The sequence below is a fragment of the Sciurus vulgaris genome (genome assembly GCF_902686455.1).
Source record: "Sciurus vulgaris genome assembly, chromosome: 12".
NCBI classification, from domain to species: domain Eukaryota; kingdom Metazoa; phylum Chordata; class Mammalia; order Rodentia; family Sciuridae; genus Sciurus; species Sciurus vulgaris.
In genome coordinates this window covers 98,335,775-98,360,906 of record NC_136473.1, presented here as the reverse complement: position 1 = coordinate 98,360,906, position 25,132 = coordinate 98,335,775, and the positions used below count along the sequence as shown (strand labels likewise).

Sequence of the window (25,132 nt, the reverse complement as noted above, 5' to 3'; positions counted from 1 at the left end):
CTGTAAAACGTTAATTCTCCTTAAGAAAGGTGCAGGGGCAAATAATCCTCCCTGCCCTGGTTCGTTACGTTCCAGAGGATCACAGGTTCTTTAATTTCATTTTGCTGCTGGAAGTCTCCTTTCTCACAATGTATAGAGTTTTGCATTTTCATACTTCTTATGCCTTCACTATCTCAGCTTTAAAAATCATAAAACTTTTTAAACTTAATTTTAGATATTTTGAATAATCACAGCTATCTTAAAGCCCTTAGAAATGAAAGCAGAATCAGGTTAAGAAACTAGTAAAAACATAACATGTGGTGCTTTTGCAAAGGCCAATCAGAACCTACTAACAAGGAGCAACTACTAGCAACCTCCTAGCCAGAATCCCTAGTGAGATAACATTTGCGCCAAGACCAGAGGGCTGAGGGGGCCAGCCATAGGCACAGGTGTGGGAAGGTGCAGAGTAAGTGCAGGCTGCGAGGAGGGGGCAGTGGTTAGAAGGGGGCGAGTAAGGAGGAAGTGTGACAGGCAGCTGCAGAGCTACTGGGCAGGTGACTTAGGGCCTTGTGGGAGGGATACTTTAGCCTTTTCTCAGATGGGAGTCTTGGGAGGGTTTTGAAAGGAGCAGTGACACCAGATTAAAGGGCTGCTGGGTAGAAGCCAGGAGACTAGACTGGTTATGTTGCTGTCGCATTGGTCTAAGCTAATTTGAGCCAGGGTGGAAACAGAAATAAAGGCCCAGACCAAAGGGGGTCCTGATGGGTTAGTAGTGAAGGGTCAAGGACGTCTGCAAGATTTGAACCTGGCAATGGGCCACCCCCTCTGCCACATGTGCCTTGCCATTGGTGGCTCTGACAGGTCTCCCAGTTGTTTATCAAATGGTTGTGATTGTGAACTTGTAGACCCTCTGGTAGTTGAGAGACATACCCTTGTGATCTTCTGAGTCATAATAGATGGCCCCAGGGTCACCAGCATAGTTCCACATCTTTCGTGGTGCCATCTGAGCATCCATCGCAGCACCTCAGTCTTGGAGTGGAACTGTGGTGGGTGTTAGGCTACCCAAACCTGCACTTCGGCCCTGAGCCCGAACAGTGCAGAAAAAGAACCAGAGATGGAGAATAGGAAGATCTGGAGGATTTTGGTAGAAACCTCTTAGAAAATTATCAGGAACAGTAAAATGAGTATCTTTTCCTTATAAGCATTTTCCTGTTTTATCTCTATCTCTCATGGCTTCCAGTTGGAAAATAAAAGGTACTTCCAGGATAACGAGAGAGAGAGAGAGAGAGAGAGAGTGTGTGAGTTAATAGACTAATTAATGGGACAAAAACAAAGATTAACTCACATATTTGGTCATGGAAGGCTGGCAGGAAATGAGTTTAGGGTCACTTGAGTCAGATAGATGGGAGGTCCAGTGGCTTTCCAAGATCCCCCTCTTTGCTGCGCCCACCCCAATCTTTCCTACTTTAACAAACCACAAAGCCTGTTGCAAGAGAACATGAGGACACGGTTTGCTATGATGGTGGCCAAAGATAGAGCCAAAACCCACTTTGTTTATTTACTAGGATTCTCATTTCCCATCCCTATCTTACTCACTGGATTTGAGTAAATCTTAACCTGACTGAGTTTTTTAGCTCAGGAGGAGCAAAGGGTAGTCTTGGAAACCCTGTAAATGGCAGGTGTAGGGCAGAGTGAAAGGGAAGCAGGAGGGCAGAGACCAGTGGAAAATACCTTCGGGAAGCCAAGAAATCCATAAGGCAGATGAACTAGAGAAAGGAGCAGGTGGCGGGGGTGGCGCAGTGCTTAAGGGCACATGCTGGAACCTGCGGGATGGGCGATGGGGACACCAGATGGACTGGCAGTCGGTCAAACCAGATGGTGGGCTTTTATGTTAAAAAGGATTTGTAAATCCTAGGAACAAGGAACCATAAGGGTACTGGGGCCTTTAATCCTATTAGTAGAAGAGAAAAGTGTGCTCTTTAAAAATGTAAACCTACCTATTATAGAATTTCTGTCGTTAGAACCTAGGGACAGACTACCAGCTTATAAAACTACAGGGACTCTGAAACTGCAGAAATAGTCTCTGCATTGTATGTTGATAGAGGGATTCCTTAAGAACTGAATGTAAATTTACTAAATGTACATTCAGAACCAGACAAAACATACTTATATGAAATTGGATTGCTTACATGTGGACCGGAATAACAACTATTAATATAATCAGCTTGTTTAATAAAATTTGAGTTTGTAATGATCCAGATTTTAAAATCCTAGCACCTATTGCTTTCCAAAAACTTGGATCCCTGTGCATCCCTGTGTGTCCTTCTTCGGTTTCTGTGTTTGGATGGCCTGGCTCATGTCCCCTCAGCTCTTCTCCTTGCGGCCACAGCTCAAGAACTCTTTTCTTCGGCCTCCTCTGTCAGCCTTTACTTGAGGTCCACAGCCGTTTCCACGATCCTTCTCCAGAAAGACATACTCAGGTGACCAGTCTCAGACGCAGCTGAGTGGCCAGAATGCTCAGGCTGTGCCAGCAGAGCCGAGTCTCCCTTGGCGGATGTGCAGAGGGCGGGGCTGTGCGGCGGGCGTGCGACAGACGTCAGGAGAAATTGGCCTGTTTTGTGTCCCATAATATTTGATTCTTCTGCTGAGAGGAAAAATCCGCTATGATCTAAGACATCAGAGAAACGTTCAACATTAAGAGAAAGTCTTACATAGTGTGATTGTTAAATCACTTTTCTGTTTAGAATGTACGGAGCGTGCAGTGGGTATCCTTAAGGAGCTGTTGAGAATACAGCATTGCTTTTGATGCTATTTCATGAATATTTCTCTCTTTAATGTGATGGTATCAGGCTGGTGTAGTTGAATGGAGCAGCTTTGTGATGCTGTTGACTGTTTCTGTTGGCTTGTTTTTATCTCCAAGGTACGGAAACCTGACAAGCCCAAGCTGTGAAGAAGATGGGATCCCAAGTTCCCCCGAGTCCAGGACGGTGATCAGGAAGTGAGTGGCCTTTCCTCCGCACCACTAGCCCTCAGCTAGGAGCTGTTGGAGAGCGTGTGGGTTAGTGAGCTCCTGCTCCTTGGAGCGCTTCTGCCACGATGCCTCCCGTGATGCAGCAGGCCTAGATTCCTTCATGGTTAACCTCCTGACAACGTGCATTTACTTATCCGGTGGAAATGTGTCGTGCACCTGCCGTTCGCCAGGCCTGCACTGAGGGATACACGATCAACCAGCGAACCAGATGAAACGCCTTAGTTCTGTTTATAGTTCAGCAGAGAGAGGAAGGGTAAGCTTGCAAAAGCGAAGAAGGACGAAGCAAGGCGGAGGCGGAGGCTGGCTCCGGATGGGGGCTTGATGTCCCACAGGGTGCAGGAAGGGCTGTCTGGCTCGGTGGCACTGAGCCACCTGAAAGAGGGGAATGAGGTGTGGGCAAAGCCTTGTGACTATCCAGGAGAATGTACGGGAGAGGCTCTGAGGCAGGGCCAGCGTTGGAGAAAGAGCTGGAAAGCAGAGTGAGCAGAGCGGCTGCTGCCAGGGTCGAGGTGTGCAAGTTAGTGGGGCCCAGATCTCGCAAGGACATGAAGGACATGGGAGAGGATGTTGGATTTGATTCTGAGGAAGGTTAGAAGCACTCAGGTCTTAAGACAGTGCCATGGCCTAACTTATATTTTTAAAGGCTTGCTCTGGCTCTGCATGGAAAACAGACTGTGACAGTGGCGTTGGGGACACAGGTGGGAGCAGGGAGCCTGGTTTGGAACGTTGATGGTGGTGTGGACTTGGCTCCTGCGGGACCTGGCAGATGTTGGCAAGATGTGCTGGAGTGGACGGGCTACACGGGAGGGAGGGAGGAGGCCTGGGTGCTGCCACGGGTTGTGGTTTAAGCAGCTAGTAGAACAGAAGGGCCAGCTTCATGAGACAATGAAGACATCCCCTTCATGCTGGGGATGAGGAGCAGCACAGTGGGGAGCGTGTGTGAAGACATTAGCCTTGGACACGTTAATTGCACGCGTGTAGATTTCAGTGGCAGGTCTGAGTTGAGGTGGGCCTTGGGGCATCCCTAGTTTGTAGGTGGCATTTAAAGTCCTGGAACTGGCCTCCTGGGGGCCTACGGGTAAAGAGAGAAGAGACGGTCCAAAGACTGAGCCAGGGTCCCACGGTGTTCAGAGTTAGGAAAACAGAGCGTCTGGCAGAGGAAACAGGAAGAGAGCAGCTGCGAGGGGGGTGTGGGGAGAGGAGGAGGAAGGTAAGCCGTGCCCCAGGGGACACGCCAAGAAGGCGTTCAGGGAGGAGTGGCAGCAGGTCAGGTGAGGGAGTCTGGGACCAGGCCTCTGCTCTTTGGTGGCCCTGGGTGAGTGCGGTCGGGTGGCTGGAGGTGTGGGCCAGGAAAGGATGAAGGGGACCCAGTGGGGGCAACGAGGGGTTGCTTTGCTGTGAGGACAGAGACACTGGCGACCTGGGGACAGGAGAAGTGTTTTCACTGTACATGTGTTTTTTTTTTTTTTTTTTTTTAATTGGGAGCACAGTCTCGCTGATGAGAGCAGTCTGGGACTCTGAGGAGACTCCCAGGATGCAGGGTGGGCCTCTGAGGTGGTGTCCCTGAGTAGATATTCCTTTATTTGGGGGCCAAAACTCTGGGAGGGACTCCTTCCTTCAGGAATCGGCCACGTGAAAGTTAGAAAACTCCTGAGTTAGACGTTGTGCAGTTTTATAATTTTATTATAAAAACAGAGACAGCAATATATAAATGTGAATGCCAGGTGCACAGTGTGGCAGGAGGAACAGCTGCATTGTTCCCAGAGGCCTGGGGACCTCTGAGAGGAGGTGACATCTGACCTGGGCTTGAAGGATGGGCCAGACCTGGGTGGTAGAGCCATCCCAGAGAGGGGACAGCAGGACCAGATCAGGGAAATTTGGTGTACATGGAATTTGAGGGGACAACACAGAGTTGGTGTGGTCGCTTCATGGTGTGCAGGTTGGGCGAGGGAAGCCCAGGGAGCTGAAGCCAGGCTGAAGTTATGTCGTGAAGGGCTTTGGTTTCTTGTGAGAGTTTGGACTTCCTGGAGCACAGCGGGAGGGTAGCCATAGAGAAACAGCACCATCCCTGGGGTGATTTTCCAGAAAGGAGTCAACTTGAAGCCTTCCTCCTCAGTGTGACCACAGACCCGCAGCATTGGCATCTCCTGGGAGCATGGTAGAAATACAGAATCTCTGGTTCCACTCAGACCTTCTGGATTAAAATCTGCATTTTAACAAAACACCAAAGTGATTCCTAAGCATTTTAGAGTTTACAAATCATGGATTAGAGGTGTACAAATTTTTTTTGTTTGTTTATTCATTGAAACTAAAATGATTTTTTTTTAAAGGAAGCTTTTTTTTTGATATAGGGCAAAGGTCAGTGGAGTAGAAGAAGGAGATCAAGAGGAAGGGAGGAAGGATGGGAAAGGCAAAGAAATGTGGAATGAATTTAACAAATTCACATTTTGTGCATATATAAATATACTACCGGGAATTCCACCTTTATGTATATGGAGAGAGTACCGATCAAAAATAAATAAATCGCAGAGTTGAGGAAGGTGAGTAGGGAAGGGAGGGGGAGAGAATGGGGGTGGAAATCGAATTCCGTGCAGGTATGGTTTTGTCAAAATGAACCCAACTACTGTGTGTAACTATAATCTTCTAATTTAAAAAGGAACCTTTTGGTAATGGGCATTTGAGTGTATGCAGAAGAAGAGATACTGTAAGAACTGTGACCGACTTGTCAAGTGTAACCTAGACCTGGGACAGATCGGACATAGCATGTTGCTGTCCACATGTTTAGAACTGAGTCAAACCTGGAGCTGTCATTCAGTTAGCCACCTGAACACTCCAAGAAGAGTGACGGTCTGAACTGTATCCAGAGCTTTCTTGTTTCCTAGGGGATGTTTTCAGGCTCAATATGTTTTCAGGAAGTAGTGGTTAAGAAAATTGATTTTGACCTGGTGTGAGAAGTCATGTTCATTATTTCAGAGTCCCACTGAAATTCGTTGCACACCAGGAACACTACCAGGAGACTCCAGCTAAGCTGTTTTAAAGGGCTTTGGAGTTTTAAAGCACATGAGTCTTCAACAAAGAGCTTCACAGAACTCCCCTGAGGGATCTGACCTCTGGGGACAATGGTCCTTTCCCAGAGCCACACAGTGACTCGGTGGAAAGTTCTTGACCCTGTTCCTCAGACTGAACTGCCTTTTTAAAAAATTATGCCTGATGAGAATATGCCACTTTACTTCATAATGGGTTGCTCTGTCCTACCAATTCTGGAATGTCGAAATCCCGTCTCACTGGTGACCTCTTTCTTCCTTCCACTTCCCTTTCTTTCACTTTTCCTTTTATTATTTTCTCTCCCACTTCACCATTATCTTTTTGCTCCGTTTTTTCACAAGTTATCCCTGTGAAATTTTCGACTTCTGAGTGGGATCAGGTCACTCTTTGTCTTTCTGAAAGGAAACCAGGGAAGCAGCTTCTCCCATCTGTATGTACCGCACGTCCCTCGGCCACCACAGGGCTGCCTCTGGTATCTGACTGCAGCAGTGCTGGAGGGCTGTCTGGTAGGTGTGCAGGAGGCGTGGCTGTGGCAGGGGTCCTTAGTGGAGTGACTGTGTCCCCCACAGGACGCTGGCCATGTTGGGAGATGCTTTCTTGTCTTTGCGCCACTGGGGAAGCTACTGGCATTTGGTTGGTAGAGGTCAGGAGAGCTGTTAAGCATCCTGAATGCACAAGACAATGTCCACCCTGCAAGAATGATCTGACCTTCAGCGTCAGTAGTGCCTTGATGGTAATAATGATAACAACAACAATACCTGCTCCATAACGTTGAGGCCGTTTTCCTGCAGGTGAAAACTGCCTTCATTTATACACATTTAAGCATGCTTATTTGGAAATTCATTCATTCAGGTCCCTTTTATAATTAGGGGCATTGGTCTATGATGGTCTGGGACCAGCCACCTGAAAGGTGGGAGACCCTGGATAAGCTTCCTGGAGAACTCAGATTCCAGCTTCTGTCACCCTGTCACTTGCCAGCCATATGGCCTTGGCTTAGTCACGCCATCCCTCTCAGTTCCAGATTCTTCACCTGCAGAGTAAGTGCTTGGAGCATATAATCTTTGAGGTTCTTTTAAGTTCCATAATAAAATTTGTTTAGTTTTTCTTATCTTTTTTAAAAAACAAAAAGGAACATCAGAAACCAAAACAGAGATAGAGCTCAAATATTTTATTGAACTTTTGAGAGGTACTCTTCTCTGTTGGAAAGGCTGTATAACCAGACTTGATAAAACTGAAAGAAAAAAAAAATAGACAGGCTTTGGTTTGCTTATTATAAATCATGACATCACAGCTGTTCGCTGTGGGTATAAATAAAGAGCAGAACTGAAGCACTGTCTTATGGGTAAGGTGAGGAATGGTCTAGTGCCCGTTGTTTTCCTTTGCTGTGAGTCTGTTCTCCTGTGATTTCAGGTGGGAAACAGACAGCAGGAATCCAGTGACATTCCAAGAAGTAAACATCCTGCTCTGGGGTTGTTGCCTTTGGTTTTGTAGCCCTGGATAGAGATGGAAGCAGGGACAAGGGCTCACTGTTTGGTTTGACCAGGAACAGAAAAATGCCCAAACATTGTTTAGTTTTTCAGTTTTTGTGGCGAATTGTAGAGTGACCCTTCCATTTTGTATAAACTTCCAAGTTACCAGTCTTTCCTGTATTTTTAAGCATGGATCTAATCAACGAATCAGAGGATAAAAAGAACTTTAAAGAAGGGAAGTGTGGAAATACAGTTGAAGCAGTTGAGATGAAAGATTGGTCTCTGGCGTCTGGGACCACAACTGACTAGTGTTCTCCACGCATGGCGACCTGTCAGATGGGGCAGAGTGACTTCTACATATCTGTGATTCCAGTCCCGAGTCTGCCCAGTTCAGGTTTTGTACGATTTCAGGAGCCTCTGAAGCTATCTGGCTAAAACACGGGCGTCTTCAATTGCAAAGGGTGCAGCTTCAAGGCTTCCAGGTGTTGAACTCTTCTCCGCACCGTAATTGCTGTTGTTAGGGTGAGACTGAAATATGCGATAGGTTCTGCCGTCTCTTCTCCAGCGCCCCTGAGCTGGCCGCTATTTAGGAATCAGGAAATCCACTTCCTCTGATAGAAGAAAACCTCTGGGCTCATGTTCCTTCCACCTGTGTCCTTTCATTCTCCTGACATTTGCACATGATAAAAATAAAATAATAATAATATTCATCCCAAGAATAATAAAAAATTGAACCAGGTAGACAAAGGAAACTCTCTAGGATAAATTTATTAATAATCATTGAAATCAGAAGTAAAGAGAATGAAAAAATGGAATAGTAACCACATGGGGCATTGTATCGTGGATCTTCATCCTCAGAACTGTATGAGATTATTATAGGTATGTACATGCACGACTTTATTTAAAGTAAGGTTTGGAACTCCTCAGGAAATGACACGTCATTTCTTCCCTTTCATGACGATTGTGATGTTGAAATCACTTCTGTTTCCTTTTCTTTAATTGAACCTCATCACTTCCCTTTTGGAATGCCAGGTTTTGTTTTCTCAGACTTTTCACCATAGCAGTGCTTCAGATTGTTGGAATTGTTTTTATTCCCATAACTTCAGATGGTACAAATATTCTTTCAACCTTCTCCCAGAAATTGTAAACAGGGACACCAGGTTTCAGTCACTGGTAAAGGATCATGTAAATAGGAGTAATCCAAGACACTGGACACTCTTTAAAGAAGAGGGACATGAGTTAAGGGAAGTTGACTGCTATTCTTAATGCCTGGAACTTCACAGTGTAAAGTGTTGAAAAATCTTCATGGAGAGTTTGCAATCAGTATTCATTCCAGAAAATTCAAATACCCCAAGAAGACAGTTGAGATTAATTGGAGTTGTTGTGGCAAAAATGGGGAGAATAAGGAGGGACAAAAGAATAGAGAAAAAGAATGAGATTTAAAACTTCAAATTTAAAAGAATTAAAGGTTATAATGTGAAAGGAATATTTTTTTAAAAAGTAGAAGTAAAACCAAAGATGAAATGGAGAAGTAATAGGCCAGATGAAAGAGTCTGGCATTATTTTTTTTATAGAGCATTATAGTAATGTATACAGTGGGGTTCATTTTGACAAAATCATACATGCATGGAATTTGATTTACTCCATTTCAGTCCCCATTCTCCCCTTTCCCTCCCCTCCATTCTACCCCCATTCTCTTTCCTCTGCTGATCTTCCTTCACTCATTTATCTATTTTGGATCAGTGCTTTCTCCACATACATTATGGTGGAATTCCTTATGGTATATTTATATATGCACATAAAGTGATTTTATGAAATTCATTCCACATATTTTTAAAATTTCCATACAGGACAAAGAAAATTAAATCTATAGTTTTGAAAGTCACTAGAATTGTGTGTTTTAAGAGATGTGGGTAGAAAGCACCTGAGCTGAAGTTAATGATCTAATAATTGAGAGTGAACATCAATAATCAATGGTTCCAAAAAAGAAAAGAAAAAGAAGTTGCATGAGGGTGTTTCTCCATATTAGAGGAAGGTATTAAGACATCCTAACCAGGTCCATTCACCTGCAGCCTTGTGGACAGTGAAAATGTCCAACATGGCCACTGCAGTTTGTGGTGTGACCCCTACCCCATGCAGGACACTCTGCTAGGCACGTTATAATTTCTTTTACCATCATCAATATGCAGAAATATTGCCTTTACTGTTGTGTGCTTCCCCTTAGATCAAGAGGCCCATTAAGTGACTGAACTGGACTCAGGTCTTGCTCACTGCCGGACCTGGGCTTCCCACCCAGGTCTTTTGTTTTCAGGTCTTTCATTTAAGATCTCCCCCCGCCCCACCATTTTCCTCCATCATGGTAATTAGGCTTCAGAGGCACGTGGAGGATGGGTTGTGGTACCGCTGTCGTGACTGGCATTTTAGATTGTTTAGTATTCTGAGATCTTTCAACTTGACGGTGTTTCCTTCAATCCAGGCCGTTATGCCTGGTTGTTGCTTTAGAATGGACTAAACACGCTGAGCAAGGTCCCCGCACAGCTGTTTTGAAATGTGGAAGTTAGCCTTGTTTCCTGGGGAAGGAGGTGAGTTGAAGGATGTGAGGAAAGAAGAAGGAAGACCAAATCAGTCCGGCCCAAGCAACTTCCTGTGCTCAGGGCCTTGTAGCATCTGATACTTTCCGCTCTGAGGGTGAAAACCGGAGAAGGCCTCACAGTTTGTTTTTAATAGAGGCCTGTTTATAATATTAAAACTCCCTTGTCTGACTGTGGGGAACTGGAGAATGAGTTACTGAGGACCCTAAAAGATAATTCTGGTGTGTGACATGGTTTTTTTTACCCCTAGTAATAGCTCGAAGTTATTGACTGCATATTAAGAATAATGTCTGTGATAAGTGCTGTATATACTTTTTAAATTCTCATAATGACCCTTATTAATATTTCCACTTTACAGAACAGGAACCTGGGAGGTTAGGAGCATGTCCAAGGTCATACAGTGAATAAATGGAAGAGTTTAGATTTAATCCAGTCCTTAACTTCTACACCATGAGGCCTCCACTTCTTTCCCTCTGATAAAAATGAAAATATTTCTCTTAAGTACTTAGTGAGGGAATGAAAGACAGATGTGTAAGTAACCTTGACTCTGGGTAATTAGTTTCAGGCTCATCTCATCTTACTGTTGGCCCTGTCCACCCATATTTACTCCGTATTTCTGTGCTTCTCAGAATCTTTTTCTCCCTTCTCCTTGTTGTGGAGGTTTTTTCTCCTTGACCTGCCCCAGGGCCACCGCCCTATGCTTGTCTTTTAGTGCTGTGTCTGCCTCTGGCTTGGTTTGCACTTATTCCCCTGGTCCTATCCCAGTCCCGCTTTCAGTTCCCCTCCCAGTATTGGAATCCCTCTCTACCACTAATGGAGAACTGTGACAACAGAAGTACAGAAGGCTTCGCACCATGACCTTGACAAGTCCAGATGATAATAATAAGGTTGCCATCCTTTCCAAAAACAAAAAACAAAAAGCTCCGTGTCGTCTTTTGTTCTTCCTCGTCAGGACAGCCATCTAGCTAGAGGTCTCAGCAGCCTCTACTGGCAACCTTCCCTGAAGCGAGAACTGTACTGTGACCAGGAGAACAAGTGCAGAGTCCAGCTGAGCGTCAAGGCCGAGCTAGCCTTCACCCCCTGAGGGAAAGCGCGTTGGATCCCACCCTCAGAGCTGGGAAGAGGCCACAGCCACATGCGTGACAGGCCCCTCCACATAGATCCTCTTACCTTCTCATTATCTGCATGAGGAGATATCGTTTTGGGAAAATGTCCTAAAGCAGAAAAACACTGTGCTGCTTTTCTAAAAATGTTAATCTGCTGCTGCTGAAGTGCAATAAATTATTATCTCAAGTAGATTTGGGGCAGGAAAAAGAACTCCAAGCAGACAGAGTTCTTTTTTCATGGTCATTCTGTTGCTTCACTTGGAGGTGATACTTTATGAGACAGATGATTTTATACCTAGAAAAAAAACGTTAGTAAGCATTTCACCAATTCTAGAGGGCTTTACCACCTGTGGAACTTTTGTATGATTTAATATATTTGCCAAACATTGCAGGCTGTGGTTTGAGCAAAGCTCCAGCTCAGTGCTGGCCCGCCCCCTTGCTCTGCCTCGCTTGCCTGCAGGGCCCCAGGAACTGGAGGTTTTGTTCTGTCTCCCCCATACCTGTACCTCCTACCTGTACCTCATACCTTGAAGCCAAGGCATCTAGCCAGGTGTTATGAAGGCTGACTTCTGGTTGGCTGGAAATCCACAGCCTGACACGCCTGGCTGCACCGCCTCCCTCCCCTCTGATCTCCAGCTAAGCAGGTCTTCAAGGCTCTGGACCTTGGCTTGTGCTGTCGCCTCAGTCTTCACTCCACTGACTCTTGCTTATCCTTAAGAGCTCAGCTTTGACCTCCTTTCCTCAGGAGCGCCCTTGCTGAAGCCTGAACTAGGTTGGCTCCCTCTGAAGTTAAAAGCTTCCATGGGACCCTGGACTCCCCTACTGGGGTGCTTGTCACATAAATAATAAAGGACAGTCAGTAGTTATTAGCTTCATTGGTGAATTAATTCTCCCCAGGAGTCTGCTTCCTGGAAGGAAAAGCCTTAGAAGCCACATGCGTAAGTTCCACATATTGACGCCTGAGCCTGCCTGCCTTTCCCCGTAGGACGTGGCAGTAGTGGGAGAAGTTTTGTATGTTGCTGAGAATGCTGAGGTGGGAAACAATGCTGGTTGTCCCCTCTGCTGTCAGGTTTGCGCTGCTGTCCCTGGCCACCTTCCTGGTGTGCTTATTCAGATTTGCACCTCTCCCCAGGACTCAAGAGTTCAGCCTGTAACCCACCAAAGATTACTCGGGACAGGGAGGTCACGCACTGACTTTTCTCCTTACTGAGTTTAGGTCACTATCTTCATCTTTCCATTTTATTTCAGAAATTACTTCTTAGTCTTCAAAAATCATCTCTTGCAGTTAATGTTACAATTTAATGTCTTTGAATTGGTCTGTTCCAGAGAGCGTCCCTAGATGTGTGTGTTTGCACCCACGTGTGCATTTGTTCATATTGGTGAACAAAATCCCAATGTGGGCTTGGATCCACAGTTTCATGGCATGGTTTGTACTTTGTGCCATTCTTTCTGTGACAGGTGGCAAATGCTTTGAGGTGGTTCTCCTGAGCATTGATTGATTTCACTGAGCCATTTACGGTTCTCAGTCCCTCCCTTCTGAGACTTTTGGCAAGAGGCTGTAAGACTGTTAACAATCATCTCTCCCCCAGGTGTCTCAAAATGTCCTTCAGGGACAGTATGCCATTTGAAATCACAGCAGATCAGTGTCAGGTGGGGGAAGGCAGCCATTTCTGAGTCTTCTCCACACAGGATTCGTGGAGCTACCTGACCCACCGGAACCCTGAGTTCCCAGGCGGCTTGGCCCAGGAGTCAAGCTTCCTTCTCCAGTGTCCATTTTGTGCTCCGCAGAGCCAAGTGACTTCTCTAGTCTGACAGTCACACCTTTCCTGAAGGTTTGTGACTTCAACATTGTTCCACTCAGTTCTGTTAGTGTGGGAGTTAGCTGTAAGGAGTGGAGCTGGGCCGAGTAACAGGGTCACTCAGTAATTGTGTTTTCTCTGCCACAATTTTGTGATGTTTTCCTTTTGGAATCTTAAAAGTTTCACATTTGTATCCACTTCTTAGTCTATCCAGAACGGAAAGTTTCTTCCCAGGATTGGCAAACATAAAGCTACTGTGAGCTTCGGGCAGGGGTCCAGGCCTTTCCAGAAAGCCTCCCTCCCTGGCATGCTGATAAACACTGCTGGCTCCGAGGGCAGGGGTCTGCCTGGAATTTTATTGTGCAGTTTGCGTCTTTCCCTACTCTCTCTCTTCTTCCTCCTTCCCCTTTATTCCTCTTTTGTGTGAAAATGGTTTTTCTGGCAAACTCAATATCTGGTTTTGCAGTGAACTTTCAGAGTCTTTTAGGCTGAGCGGCAGGAGGGTCACTGCCACAAAGGGCCAAATGAGTAGATTTCCAGAGCTAGTCAACAGCCTCAGATTGAGGAGGACAAAATGTGCACTCAGGACAAGTGCGATTCAGACCAAGCCTTCTCTCAGGACTCCCTCAGGCCTCGGGCTGCAGCTTTCCATGTGCCCCAGTGTATAGAACTACTCACACTCGTACCCAGGGAGAAGGAAGGAAGGGCACACGTTTTTAACTGTAATCATGAGAAACTGGAAATCACTAAAATAATCTGCCTACCAGTGGAAGAATACTTAAATGAGTTATGGAACCTCGTGCAATGGAATACTGTGTAATCACAAAACAGTAAACTAAATCTAGAGGTGGGGAATGGAGAGCTGGCCCACATCACACTGCTCAGTGTATTTAAATATGTATCTATATCCACAGAAAATTCTAGAAGGATATATTACAAACTCACAGATTATGGGAATGGGATTGGAATGAAGTGGGAGAGTAGATATTTTGCTTTTTTGTTTATATACATTGGTAAGATTTACTGGTTTTGCAATGAATAATGAATAGTGTAATTTTAAAATTAGCAATTATGAGCAGGTAAGGAGCAAATGATATAATAGTATCACTGATCTTCCTCTGATGTTGGTTTTCTATGCGGAAGTTCTTTTAAGTTACGAGGTTCCGAGGGGTCCTCAGGCTGTCCGTCTCCTCCTTAGACCAGTGCTTTTTGACTTTTCCTTGTGATTTCTATGTCTGTTATCACCTCTCCATATCTGTTTCCATCGGTGTCGTTGGAAGAGTCTCTTCTCACTGAAATATTATGGGAGTAGTGGTAATTAGACTCGCTCACCCTTCTTTTGAGCAATGTAATGTTGTTCTGTAAGAATCAGCTTGATGTATTCAGATGTCAGGTTTCCCGGTGTTCTTGTCTGTCACCCCACCCACGTGCCCACCATCGTTCTGGGCTCACTGCTTCTTAGACAGAAAGGAAAACTATTCCTTATGAAAAAGAAGCTTGAGAACAGAGCTTTATCATTTTCTTCTTTAATTCATGATACTTGGTTTTTGTGAAGAAAGGATCATAATAAAAACAATGTGAGACTGTCAAAATATAAGTCCATTGATTTCATTTTACTCACCTTTTCAATTAAACCTAGATCCCAGATTACTTTCTTCCAGTTTTCTGGAAGAGAACAAAAGTTTTGTTTATGATTGTATTAAATCTGGACTAAATATTTAGACTGTTGAAGTATTTCTATACCTTTGTCTTCTGCTTTTGATACAGTCTGATATCGTAGTTCCAAATGCCTTAGAGTCCACATGAGTGAAACAGCGCATTCATTCTCTTCCTGCTTGTCCTTGCATTCCACAAGTTCAGTGTTCAGTGGGCTTCCAACCTCTCATGCATCGTCTCCAGTCCAGTTCTTTGGTCTGAAATCGAGACATGAAAGTTGCGCACACCTGTGAAAGCCCAGCCAGCCTGCAGTTTCACACATGCACAGTAAGGACTAGTCAATTTGGAGTTTGTTAGTTAAATAAACAATTTGTTTCAAATGCCATTGTGTGAAGTACAATTTGATGATGATGATAATTTTAAGATTTGCTAAAAATTATTTTGGCTGAAAACGTTAGGTCTTTGGGTAAGACCAAGTGTTGTACCTCCACCAATTAAACATGCACATGATTAATTTATAGTCCCTGTCATCTTCTCCTGTCCTCACTAGTCAGTACTCCCTGACCGTGGGTGGTGGTTGTTAGTGAGGCAGCGTCTGTTCTTCTCAGTGGGGCACTGCCCAGCGAGTGCCTGAGCTTTTCTTTGAATATGAAGCATAGAAGAATAGCCACACAAAACATTTATCTTTTTGAAGGGAGGTGCTGAGCTGCATCTGCAGCCCTTCTTCTTTTTTTCATTTTTTCTTTTTCTTTTTGGTACCAGAGATTAACTCAGGGGCACTTAACCACTGAGCCACATCCCCAGCCCTTTTTTTGTATTTTATTTAGAGACAGGGTCTTGCTGAGTTGCTTAGCACCTCGCTTTTGCTGAGGCTGACTTTGAACTTGTGATCCTCCTGCCTCAGCCTCCCAAGCTGCTGGGATTCCAGGTGTGCGCCAATTTGCCTGGCCCCTTTCTGTTTGTTATTATGAAAAAGGGTCTTGCTCAGATGCCCAGGCTGGTCTCAAACTTGTGATCCTCCTGCCTTAGCCTTCCAAGTAGCTGGGATCATAGATATGTATCATCGCGCCTGGCTTCCATTTTATCCTTTTGGTCATTCATCTGTCTCTTCCCTGGAGTGTGCCCCAGACCTAAAGGCAACACCCTGGTGTTATTAGCAACATGTCTGTAGGAACCTGCACACACAATGACCCTGACGTTTGTACTCTGGGACCTTGTTTTATCCTCAGTGAACCCTGCCTATGACCCTTGAACTGCTATGGGAGGAAGTCACCTTCACAGTGGTTTTGCTTACCAAGTTTTTCTTCTTTATCTTTCAGAGATCTAACCTCACTATTCCTCCCACTTGAAACAGTCTCCTCTATCATTTGAGGAACATAAGAATAATTTTATGAAGACATTTTTGGTGTTCATGCCAAAGCCCCGGTGATCTTTGTAAAATTAAATTTGTGCATTTACCTTTTTCAAGCCCAGACACTTCTCCCTTCAGAAGGATTTCTGGCCTGGTGGTAGTGAGTTATCGCCTAAAATATAAGTATGGTAGATGTTGTGGTCTTTGATTTGAGCAAGTCCAGAACTGGAAACCATATAATGCCATTATGTGATGTGCAGATTGCTTTGCAAAGTTGCCTTCAGAACTCACTTAATCTTCTTCTGCATGTCTTTTTCTGAAGCCCTGGATGGGTTTTCCCAAAGTTTTGGTTCCTCTTTTTATTTTTATTTTTTTTAACCTTCTTTGTCTTCCCTCCTCCTTTTCTTCAGCCACCACTTAAAATAATAAAGAATAGTTAGCTTGTTTTCAAGTGCTTCAAGTTCATTGATGGTTTTTGGAACTTGTGGGTGAGTGACCTGTTGACCACCAGTCCAAGTTTCCCTGGGGTACGCGGGGAATAGGCCCTGCTGTTCAGGAGTCCACTTGGGCAGGTGGGTGAGTGACTCTCCATTTCTCTTTCCCAGTGCAATCGCTTCCATCCTGCGGGCCTGGCTTGACCAGTGTGCGGAAGACTTCCGAGAGCCCCCTCTCTTCCCTTGCTTACAGAAACTGCTGGATTATCTCAAACGGATGATGCCAGGCTCTGACCCAGAGAGAAGAGCACAGAATCTTCTTGAGCAGTTTCAGAAGCAGGATGTGGAAACGGACAGTGAGTACATGCTGACGGCTGAGTGGGAAGCCCTGTGCCCCTAGGAGGACACGCTGCTGGGAAGTTGGTGGGGATCTGATTTACTGAGTGCTGTTGCAGAGCCCTGAAGGTCTGGAGCAAAATGGGATTCTCAATACCGCCCAGCTCCATCATTTTATAGATGAAACTGGCTCAGAGGAATTAATTTCCCAGGGTTTCTTCCGTTACCAAAAAGAGAGTTTCCTTGATGATTCTTTGTCTTCCCTTGCCAGATGTGCCATGCTGAAATGAAGTTTGCTTTTGGTCCCTCCCTCTACCAAATGTAAACTGATCACAAACAACTGCCACCCAGCAGGCAAGGGGTCACATCCAGCACCCTCTGGCCCACACAAAAGCTAGAGCAATTGTTTCTCCTTCCACTAGAAAGCGTGTTGCCCTCATGTGTCCCCTGACAGTGTAGATACTGTCATTTAGCATCTCTGAGGGCTTCATCAATGGAAGTTTCTGAGGGTGTTTTTTCCTAGTTGAGGAATTAACCTCCTATTTTCAAGGACAGAGAAAGGGCCACCTCTGCTGGTTGTGCGGTGCTTAGAACTATCAGGCTTTGAAGAACTTAAGAGGTTGGAACAGGCTTCAAGGTGATGTTTTATCCCTCCCTCGGGGTGCTGGGTGACGGTTGCTATGGTGCCTGACCCACACGGAGCTCTGACAGGCAAAGCCCAGAAGTGGAGCCCAGGTTCTTCAGCAAGGGAAAGGAAGTGGGCCCCGCACAGGTGAGGGAAGAGCTCCAGGGAAATACAGTGACCTTAGATTCCACAGCACCTGATGAACTTTGTATATGGGGGACCGGCAAGAGGGATGCAATGGCATCATTAGAAGCGGCTGCCAGAGGCTTTCCATCTCTGATGACTTCATCTGCCGGGAATGCCCGAATACCAGGGGCTCCTCCAGCTGCAACCTAGCTCCCTTCAGGGCCTCCCCGCCCGCCCGGCTTTGTGCTGGAGTGGAAAATGCTGTGTGGGAGACCAACCCCCCATCAGTGCTGCCCCTGGCTCCAGGCCTAATTGGGGAACCAGTGGGACCAGTCGTTCCTTCTCTCCAGCCCAGGGACTGGAAGACAGAGCTCATTTGGCAGACCAAGGCAGGGGAGAGGGAGACTGCTTGACCTCACAAAAGCTTTCAGGCAATACCCCAAAGTGAGTCTTTTTCTAAGTTTGGAAAATTTTAATCAAGAAAGCTCTAAACTCTGTTTATTAGGAGTCATTACTGAAAAGCAGTTTTAGGAGCCTGGCGCCATATCCTTAATTTACCCACTCTCATGCTGGCAAAAGCAGCAAGCTTTGCTATATGTTTTTCAAAAATAAAATTGTGTATCAAGTTTTACTCGCCTCTGGAAGAGAGTCGGAAAACTGAAACGGTATAGGACTGACCAGGCCCTAGAGAGAAAGGGACCACAAATCAGTATGTGTGAACATAGGGACATTGTAGACACAGACCAGATTGCCACAAATGTTTGTTGAAAGAATGATGAGAAGGTCCAGCCTCAGCACACACACTTCTTTGCTAAAGTAGGCCAGCCTCTGCATTGCTTTACATATATTTGGATATATTTATGTAGTAGTTGTCAAAAGGAATGAGATACACCTTTCAAACTTTGGTTGAGATCCCAAATTTTATTCTTTTTTTTATATTTAAATTTTTATTAGTGTTAGAACATCTTTTAGCATTGTTTTTATTGATACATTTAAGCATCCATTCAAAAATGGAATGAAGGTTGACTTAAAAATTAATAGCCAGAAAAATTGACCAAGACTTTCATTAACTTATTCATGAATTTTTTTAAAATTTTATTTTCACAGACTGCATTTTGATCCATTGTACACAAAGGGGGTACAACTTTTCGTTTCTATGGTTGTACACGATGTAGATTCACACCATTCGTGTACATAGGGTACATGTACATAGGGTAATGATGTCTGTCTCATTCCGCCATTTTTCATACCCCTGCCCCCCCATTTCCCTCTGCATAATCTGATGTTCCTCCATTGTTCTCTTACCCCCTACATATGAAAAAGTGTTCAACATCTCTAGTTACTAGAGAAATACAAATCAAAATCTTACTCCAATTAGAATGGCTGTTATCAAGAACAAGCAATAATAAGTGTTGGCATGGATGTGGGGAAAAAGGCACACTTTTACATTGCTGGTGGAGTTGCAAATTGGTGCAGCCACCCTGGAAAGCAGTGTGGAGATTCCTCAGAAAACTTGGAATGGACCCACCATTTAACCCAGCTATCCCACTCCTTGTTTTATACCCAAAGGACTTAAAATCAGCATACTACAGTGATGTAGCCACATCAATGTTCATAGCTGCTCAATTCACAATAGCTAGATTGTGGAACCAACCTTGATGCCCTTCAACCGATGAACGGATAAAGAAACTGTGGTATATATACACAAGGGAATATTATTCAGCCATATTTCTTATTTCTCTACCAAATGAGAGAGTACTATGTTGCATGGAAGAAAAGTGCCATACTGTGGTATTAGCTCCTCTAGCTTGTACCTTGTTTGTGACCCAAACTCTGCAGTGAACCCTGCAACCTTTTCTGGTTATATTCCAACCCCATTCTCATGGGGACCTTCAACTCTGGAGTCAGGAGCCAATCTTAAGTCACATCCCTGCCATTAGAGTGATCAGGAACCAGTTGGTGTCCTGGTAGGGAAAGGGTGTAGGATCCGCTCTAAGCACCCCTTTTCTCTTAGAAAACTTAGGAAAAACCATACCAGCTTGATTCAAGGTGTCTAAAATAGTAACTCATTGTACAAAAAAAGAGAAAAGGCTTCAAACATATATTCTGGGAGGAGGAGTAACACACTGATTTAAATTTCTAAATTTCTGCTAAGATACAACCAAATGTAGCTAATTTTTTTTTCCCCCTGAGAGCACATTTGACTAAAAGGAGAGTGAGGAGTGTGTAAGGGGATAAGGCTGGGAAACAACCCAGGGAAGGGAGGCTGGGGTGCAAGTCAAACTTCATCCTGTTCCCATCTTTCCAAGGGAGTCTGACGCCTATTCCAGGTACTGGGCTCCTCAGTCTACTTGGGCCCCAGTGATTTACTCTCTCTTATTCAGGCTCTGCCCTATGTAATTTGCTAATTGATGGTCTTATCTATAAGGCAACTCAGGGGACTTCAGGGTAAGTCTGTTCTATTTCATGCACACTTAGGTTTAGGTGGAAGCTGATAGCAACTCCTAACATTTTGAGAATACTAAATGCTTTGGAGAATTCCTCGGCTTCATAAGCATTTCTGATACCTAGTTGGGCCATCCTACTTCCCAGACCTAATCTTCCTTCCTGCCCAAGCCTCCAGGCACCCAGTTCTAAGTGTCCTAGCAAGTCATATTTGCATAACTGGTAGAGGAATTTGCTAGATCGGTCCTAGAGTTGATCAGGGAGTTTGAGGAGCCTGAGGTGAAGGGTCCCACCAGAATATAGGTCTAGCTTTGCTTCTCCAGACTTAACGTAACCTTGCCTAGGAATAGTTTGTCATAGTAACAACATGAGGCCTCTGAACTTGATAAAGAATCAGAGAACAAGCAAATTGGACCTCCATTTCATTCAGATTTTTTTATGCTAACTCTTCTCTCCCTGAGGAGTTGAAAGAAGTCTAGTTTGACTCGATAAGCAAAGTCATATCCAGTGGCACCCTTACTGATTTTCCCCCCATATGTGAACAGATGGGCTTCCCAACACCATACCCTTCAACTTGGAAGAGGAAGAGGAACTGGAGGGAGGAGGGTCAGCAGAATTCACGTGCTTCTCCGAAGATCTCGTGGCGGAGCAGCTGACCTACATGGATGCAGTATGTCTTCTCTGTGTGTCTCAGATGTGCTACTACTTAAAACATGGGGCAGTGACATTACTGGTAGCCCAGAGAGTCCATGAAAATAAAGCGATGGAAGAGTTTTTGAACCTTGAGAGGCTGTGCCCGTATATGCAGAATTAAAATGTGACTTGAATCAATCGTCTGAATAATTCAGGCCTGAGCTCTTCTTGCAATCCTGAGCAAGGGTGCCTTTTACTTGGATCTCAAGTCACACAGGGAAATAAGAATTCTAATCCTAATGAAACATAATCTGCCCGTTCCATGGGTATTTCTCTCCCTTTAGACTCATAAATATTTCAAGAGCTGAACTGTTTATTTGGAGGATTGTAAAGGGGTCAAAGTACAAGTTAGGATAAAATAAATTCATTGAATCCACATGTGACCGAATCTGGCAGCTCATTTCCACGTGTGCTTCCTGCACTTTTGAAGCTTGAATATTTTTGCTACACATTTGGTTATGTCAGTCACATTTCACAGCTCAATGCTAGCGGGTAAATACCAGTTAAAGGAAAGGGGACCCACAGGAATTATCACAGTGGTTTTAGCTCTTCTGCACTTACTTTTGAAAAATAACATATAAATCGGCAAAGAGCTTCCATTTAATGAACATGCAAATTAAGTATCCAAGATAAATCTGATAGTCTACGTAAAGTAAATTCTAGTGTTCTCTCTCTTATGCAAACTTCTGTACGTCTTATACGGAATTGTACAAATGAGAATCTGATTTGTTCAACAATTATTTTTTGTTTGCTCAACTGATAGCAGGAAAAAATGAAAAACCTCAACATCATTGGTTATAACTTTGAGGAAAAGACCCGAAAACCAGGATTTCCATCTCGCTTTCTTTCTTTAACTGTGTAATATTGAATAATTTTCCCTGTCAGTCTCTTTATTTTAATGAATTTGAAACAGTGACATTGACAGATGCAGCACATGCTGTACTTCTGCGGATCACTTTTCAGGTTCAGGTGTCCAGTGAGCATCCATTTGTGTTATAGTCAGTTCATGATCAGAGTGCCCAGGACACACCATGGTTAGGATTTTGAAGTTAAAATAACCTGAACCACTTTTTTTGTTTTTTGATCAGTAGCATAGATCTTACTTGACTTTCCTTGCAAGATAGAAAAGTCAAAATGTTTTTGGTAATTTAAATTATCTTTTGGTCACTGTGTTCTATTTGCTTACTTGAGCCGATTTAAAAAGATCATGCAGACTTCTCTGGCTCATTAATTTATTAATTATTTACTTTTGTCTATTGAAATGGACACCATGAGGCAAATCAAATAGAAAAGGCTTATTTGTCCATCCATAAATACCAATTTACAGATGACCCGGGTGACGTGCTTTGCCATAGGAAATGTCTGTGCTGTCCTTAACATCAATCCCTCTTTTGTTCCAGCAACTATTCAAGAGAGTAGTGCCTCACCACTGCCTGGGCTGCATTTGGTCTCGAAGGGATAAGAAGGAAAACAAACATTTGGCTCCTACGATCCGCGCTACCATCTCTCAGTTTAATACCCTCACCAAGTGTGTTGTCAGCACCATCCTGGGGGGCAAAGAACTCAAGACCCAGCAGAGAGCCAAAATCATTGAGAAGTGGATTAACATTGCTCATGTAATTGTCTTTTTAAAAATATTCTTTGGTAGATTTTGGAGACTACACATCGCTCTGTCCAAATGGTTTAGCCATGTCATTGAAAGTCAGTCAGAAGATTATATATTAGGTTCAATGGGTTTTCATTGTTACTATTGCTTTCCAAAGTAAGAAAATGTTTCATCTTACCTTGGGGGCTTATTTATTTTCCCTCTAAAAAAAAACCAGTTGATCCTCTACTTCCTTGTTTCCACTCCTGGCCCCACAGTGCTGCTTCTCTGGGGCAAGACGTTCTGTCTGCTTCTTCCTTTCTGTTCACCATAGCCTCAGTGTCTGGTGGGTCTCTGCATCATATTTGGTCATTATAACCCATGGTCTCTGTTAAACAGACCAGTCTTCATCCCAGCACCTGGGAGCATTGCCTATTCTGTAGATTTGAAGAGCTGTTGCCTCCTCACAATCCTGAATCTCTTTACATACATCTCACATTAACCTGGGGCCTACCTGAGGCCCTTACAACTTCAGACGACAAGTTGAAAGGGAGCAGAATATTTCTCAGCCTGAGCTGCATCCTGCTGAGTGTGAGTCCAAGCTCTTGGGTCAACTGCTTACATGCTAGTGTCCTTCACTTACCAGCCTCTTGTGTCAAGACTGAGAAAACAACTGTATTTAGTTGCTCATATACTTTGTGAGCTCCTAATGTGCATAAGCCACAATATGTACTTTAGGGACATAACAGGATAGAACATAAGTGATTTAGTCCTACAGGGGCCAGGATGTAACTGGAATTAACCTTCGCCTGGGCAGCAAAGGATTCAGCCCTCCAGAGTAGTAAAAGTGGAGGCAGGCAATCCCTTCAGATTCGGGTGATGGAGGAAGGCTTCGTGGATGAGGTGATATTTGAACTTAGCTTGACTAGTAGGATTTTTGGTATTCAAAGATTTTTAAATTTTTTCTAGACTGAAGAAATTGCATAAGCAAAAAACGATTTTGAAAAGTACTTTTTATGTAGATATCCTCTAGTTTGTATTCTGGGCTCTATGGGCCAACACAACCAACACACATTTTGTTTTATATCCCCTTAGATATATTTTTCATTAAGCACCTGTCTGTCGGGCATAATGCCTAAGTCTTTCACATTCTCTTTGTTGTTCTTGATTAAAAAGCAAGGACATAATTGTGCCTTCTTTTGAGTCTTTTGGTGGTTTACTATTAACAGATTTTTTTTAGTATATGAAAAGAATGAACAAGAAACAATATAAGTTGCAAAAGTAATTTAAATTTCCCATAGTCTAAATTGAGCTTATTTCTCAACAGACAACTACAAAAGATAGTGTTCTGATAGAATGTGATATTAGCATGAGAATTCTCTTCTTTGAATGATAAGGATTTTTTTTTTTTTTCGGGGGAGTACTGGGGATTGAATTGGGGGGTACTCGACCACTGAGCCACATCCCCAGCCCTATTTTGCATTTTATTTAGACACAGGGTCTCGCCGAGTTGCTTAGTGCCTCGCTTTTGCTGAGGCTGGCTTTGGGCTCGCGATCCTCCTGTTTCAGCCTCCTGAGCTGCTGGGATTAGAGGAGTTCTTTGTGGTGCCAGCATTTTTTAAAAAATTTTTTGGAATTTTTTTTGCCATAAAAAAATTTTTTGGAATTTTTTTTGCCACAGCATTTATAGTGTTCTACATATCTTAAAAGCCAATGGCCTATTTACCCACAACTTTCAACTTCTTAGAAAGTCTACAGCAAGAATGTAGCTTATATGTATATGCTACATTACAGTATATCATACGCATACTTGTCCAAGTTAAATATGTTGTGCATTTGTATAATGATGATGAATACAATTCGAATTATATCCCAAATCTCAGCATATGAAAAAAGTCAAGATTCCTTCCCTTTGATGATACTGGTTTCTAACATTGAATTTGTGTCTTGAAATGGTGTAGCTTGACCTAATGAAATAATGAAACTCACAGGCAGTTTCCTGCCAAAGTTTATTTTACTTTTCCTGCTTTTGTCACAGTCAATTTCTGCTGAAAAGATGTTTCAAAAAATAATAATTTTACATGCAGAAAATGCTTCTGACCTAATCCACATATTGGCTTGGACTGGCCTTAATGCTGCAGTTTTATTTCCACATCTTGTCTCCTGAAAATACCTCCTTTTCTAGAAATGGGACCAGATGCCTTTTGGACTCCTTTAAACCCTTCTTTTAAACTTCTTTGGAAGTGATGTGTTCCATATGTTTATTACAATTTGCACGATATATCTGTGCCTGCGTTCCTTTATTGCAAGTTTCCTGAATTTTAGAACATGACTTTTGGTTTCTGAACCTTTGTTGAACTATGCTCTCATAGGATTGCTTTCCAGACTGCAACTTAGAGCTAGCTAGCTTGTTTGCTTGCTTGCCTTCTCTCTTTTTCTTTCTTTCTGTAAGGTAGGAGACATTGAGGCCTTTAAAACAGGTGGGCATGACTTTTATAAGACACATTAGCATTTACTCTAAAGAAAATGTTCGAGGCCTTGTTTGGCATGGTTTTCAGGAGCTAGATTTTGGCATGATAAATTTGAGGATGCTGGTTTATCCTTCATAGTCAGGATGCACAGACTTTCATGAACTAATACTTGAAGTGATTTGCATGTACACTCAACCATTCTGGGACCTCTCGTCCCAGATGTTCTGCACAAAGCTAAACACACACAGCGTGCTCCCTAGTGAACGGTGTGCACCTTGCACACCCACGTGCCTGTATCTGAAGCATCTCCTTTGACATAGGTGTAGCCCACTCTCTCAGGCTCTTTCTTGCCCTTGTTCATTCAGCAGGACTTGACTCCAAGGTCACTGG

At 43.8% G+C, this 25,132-nt stretch overlaps 1 protein-coding gene across 6 annotated transcripts in view; it reads left to right on the top strand.

Moving 5' to 3' along the window:
- Positions 1-25,132, top strand: part of RGL1 (ral guanine nucleotide dissociation stimulator like 1) — a 147,119-nt gene that overhangs the window by 89,847 nt on the left and 32,140 nt on the right. For all 6 annotated transcript variants that reach the window (XM_079108019.1, XM_079108018.1, XM_079108021.1 and 3 more), the window contains 4 exons: positions 2,900-2,977; positions 16,633-16,817; positions 20,539-20,663; positions 22,087-22,302. In XM_079108019.1, the coding sequence (XP_078964145.1) occupies positions 2,900-2,977; positions 16,633-16,817; positions 20,539-20,663; positions 22,087-22,302 (604 nt within the window). The remainder of the gene's footprint in view (positions 1-2,899; positions 2,978-16,632; positions 16,818-20,538; positions 20,664-22,086; positions 22,303-25,132) is intronic.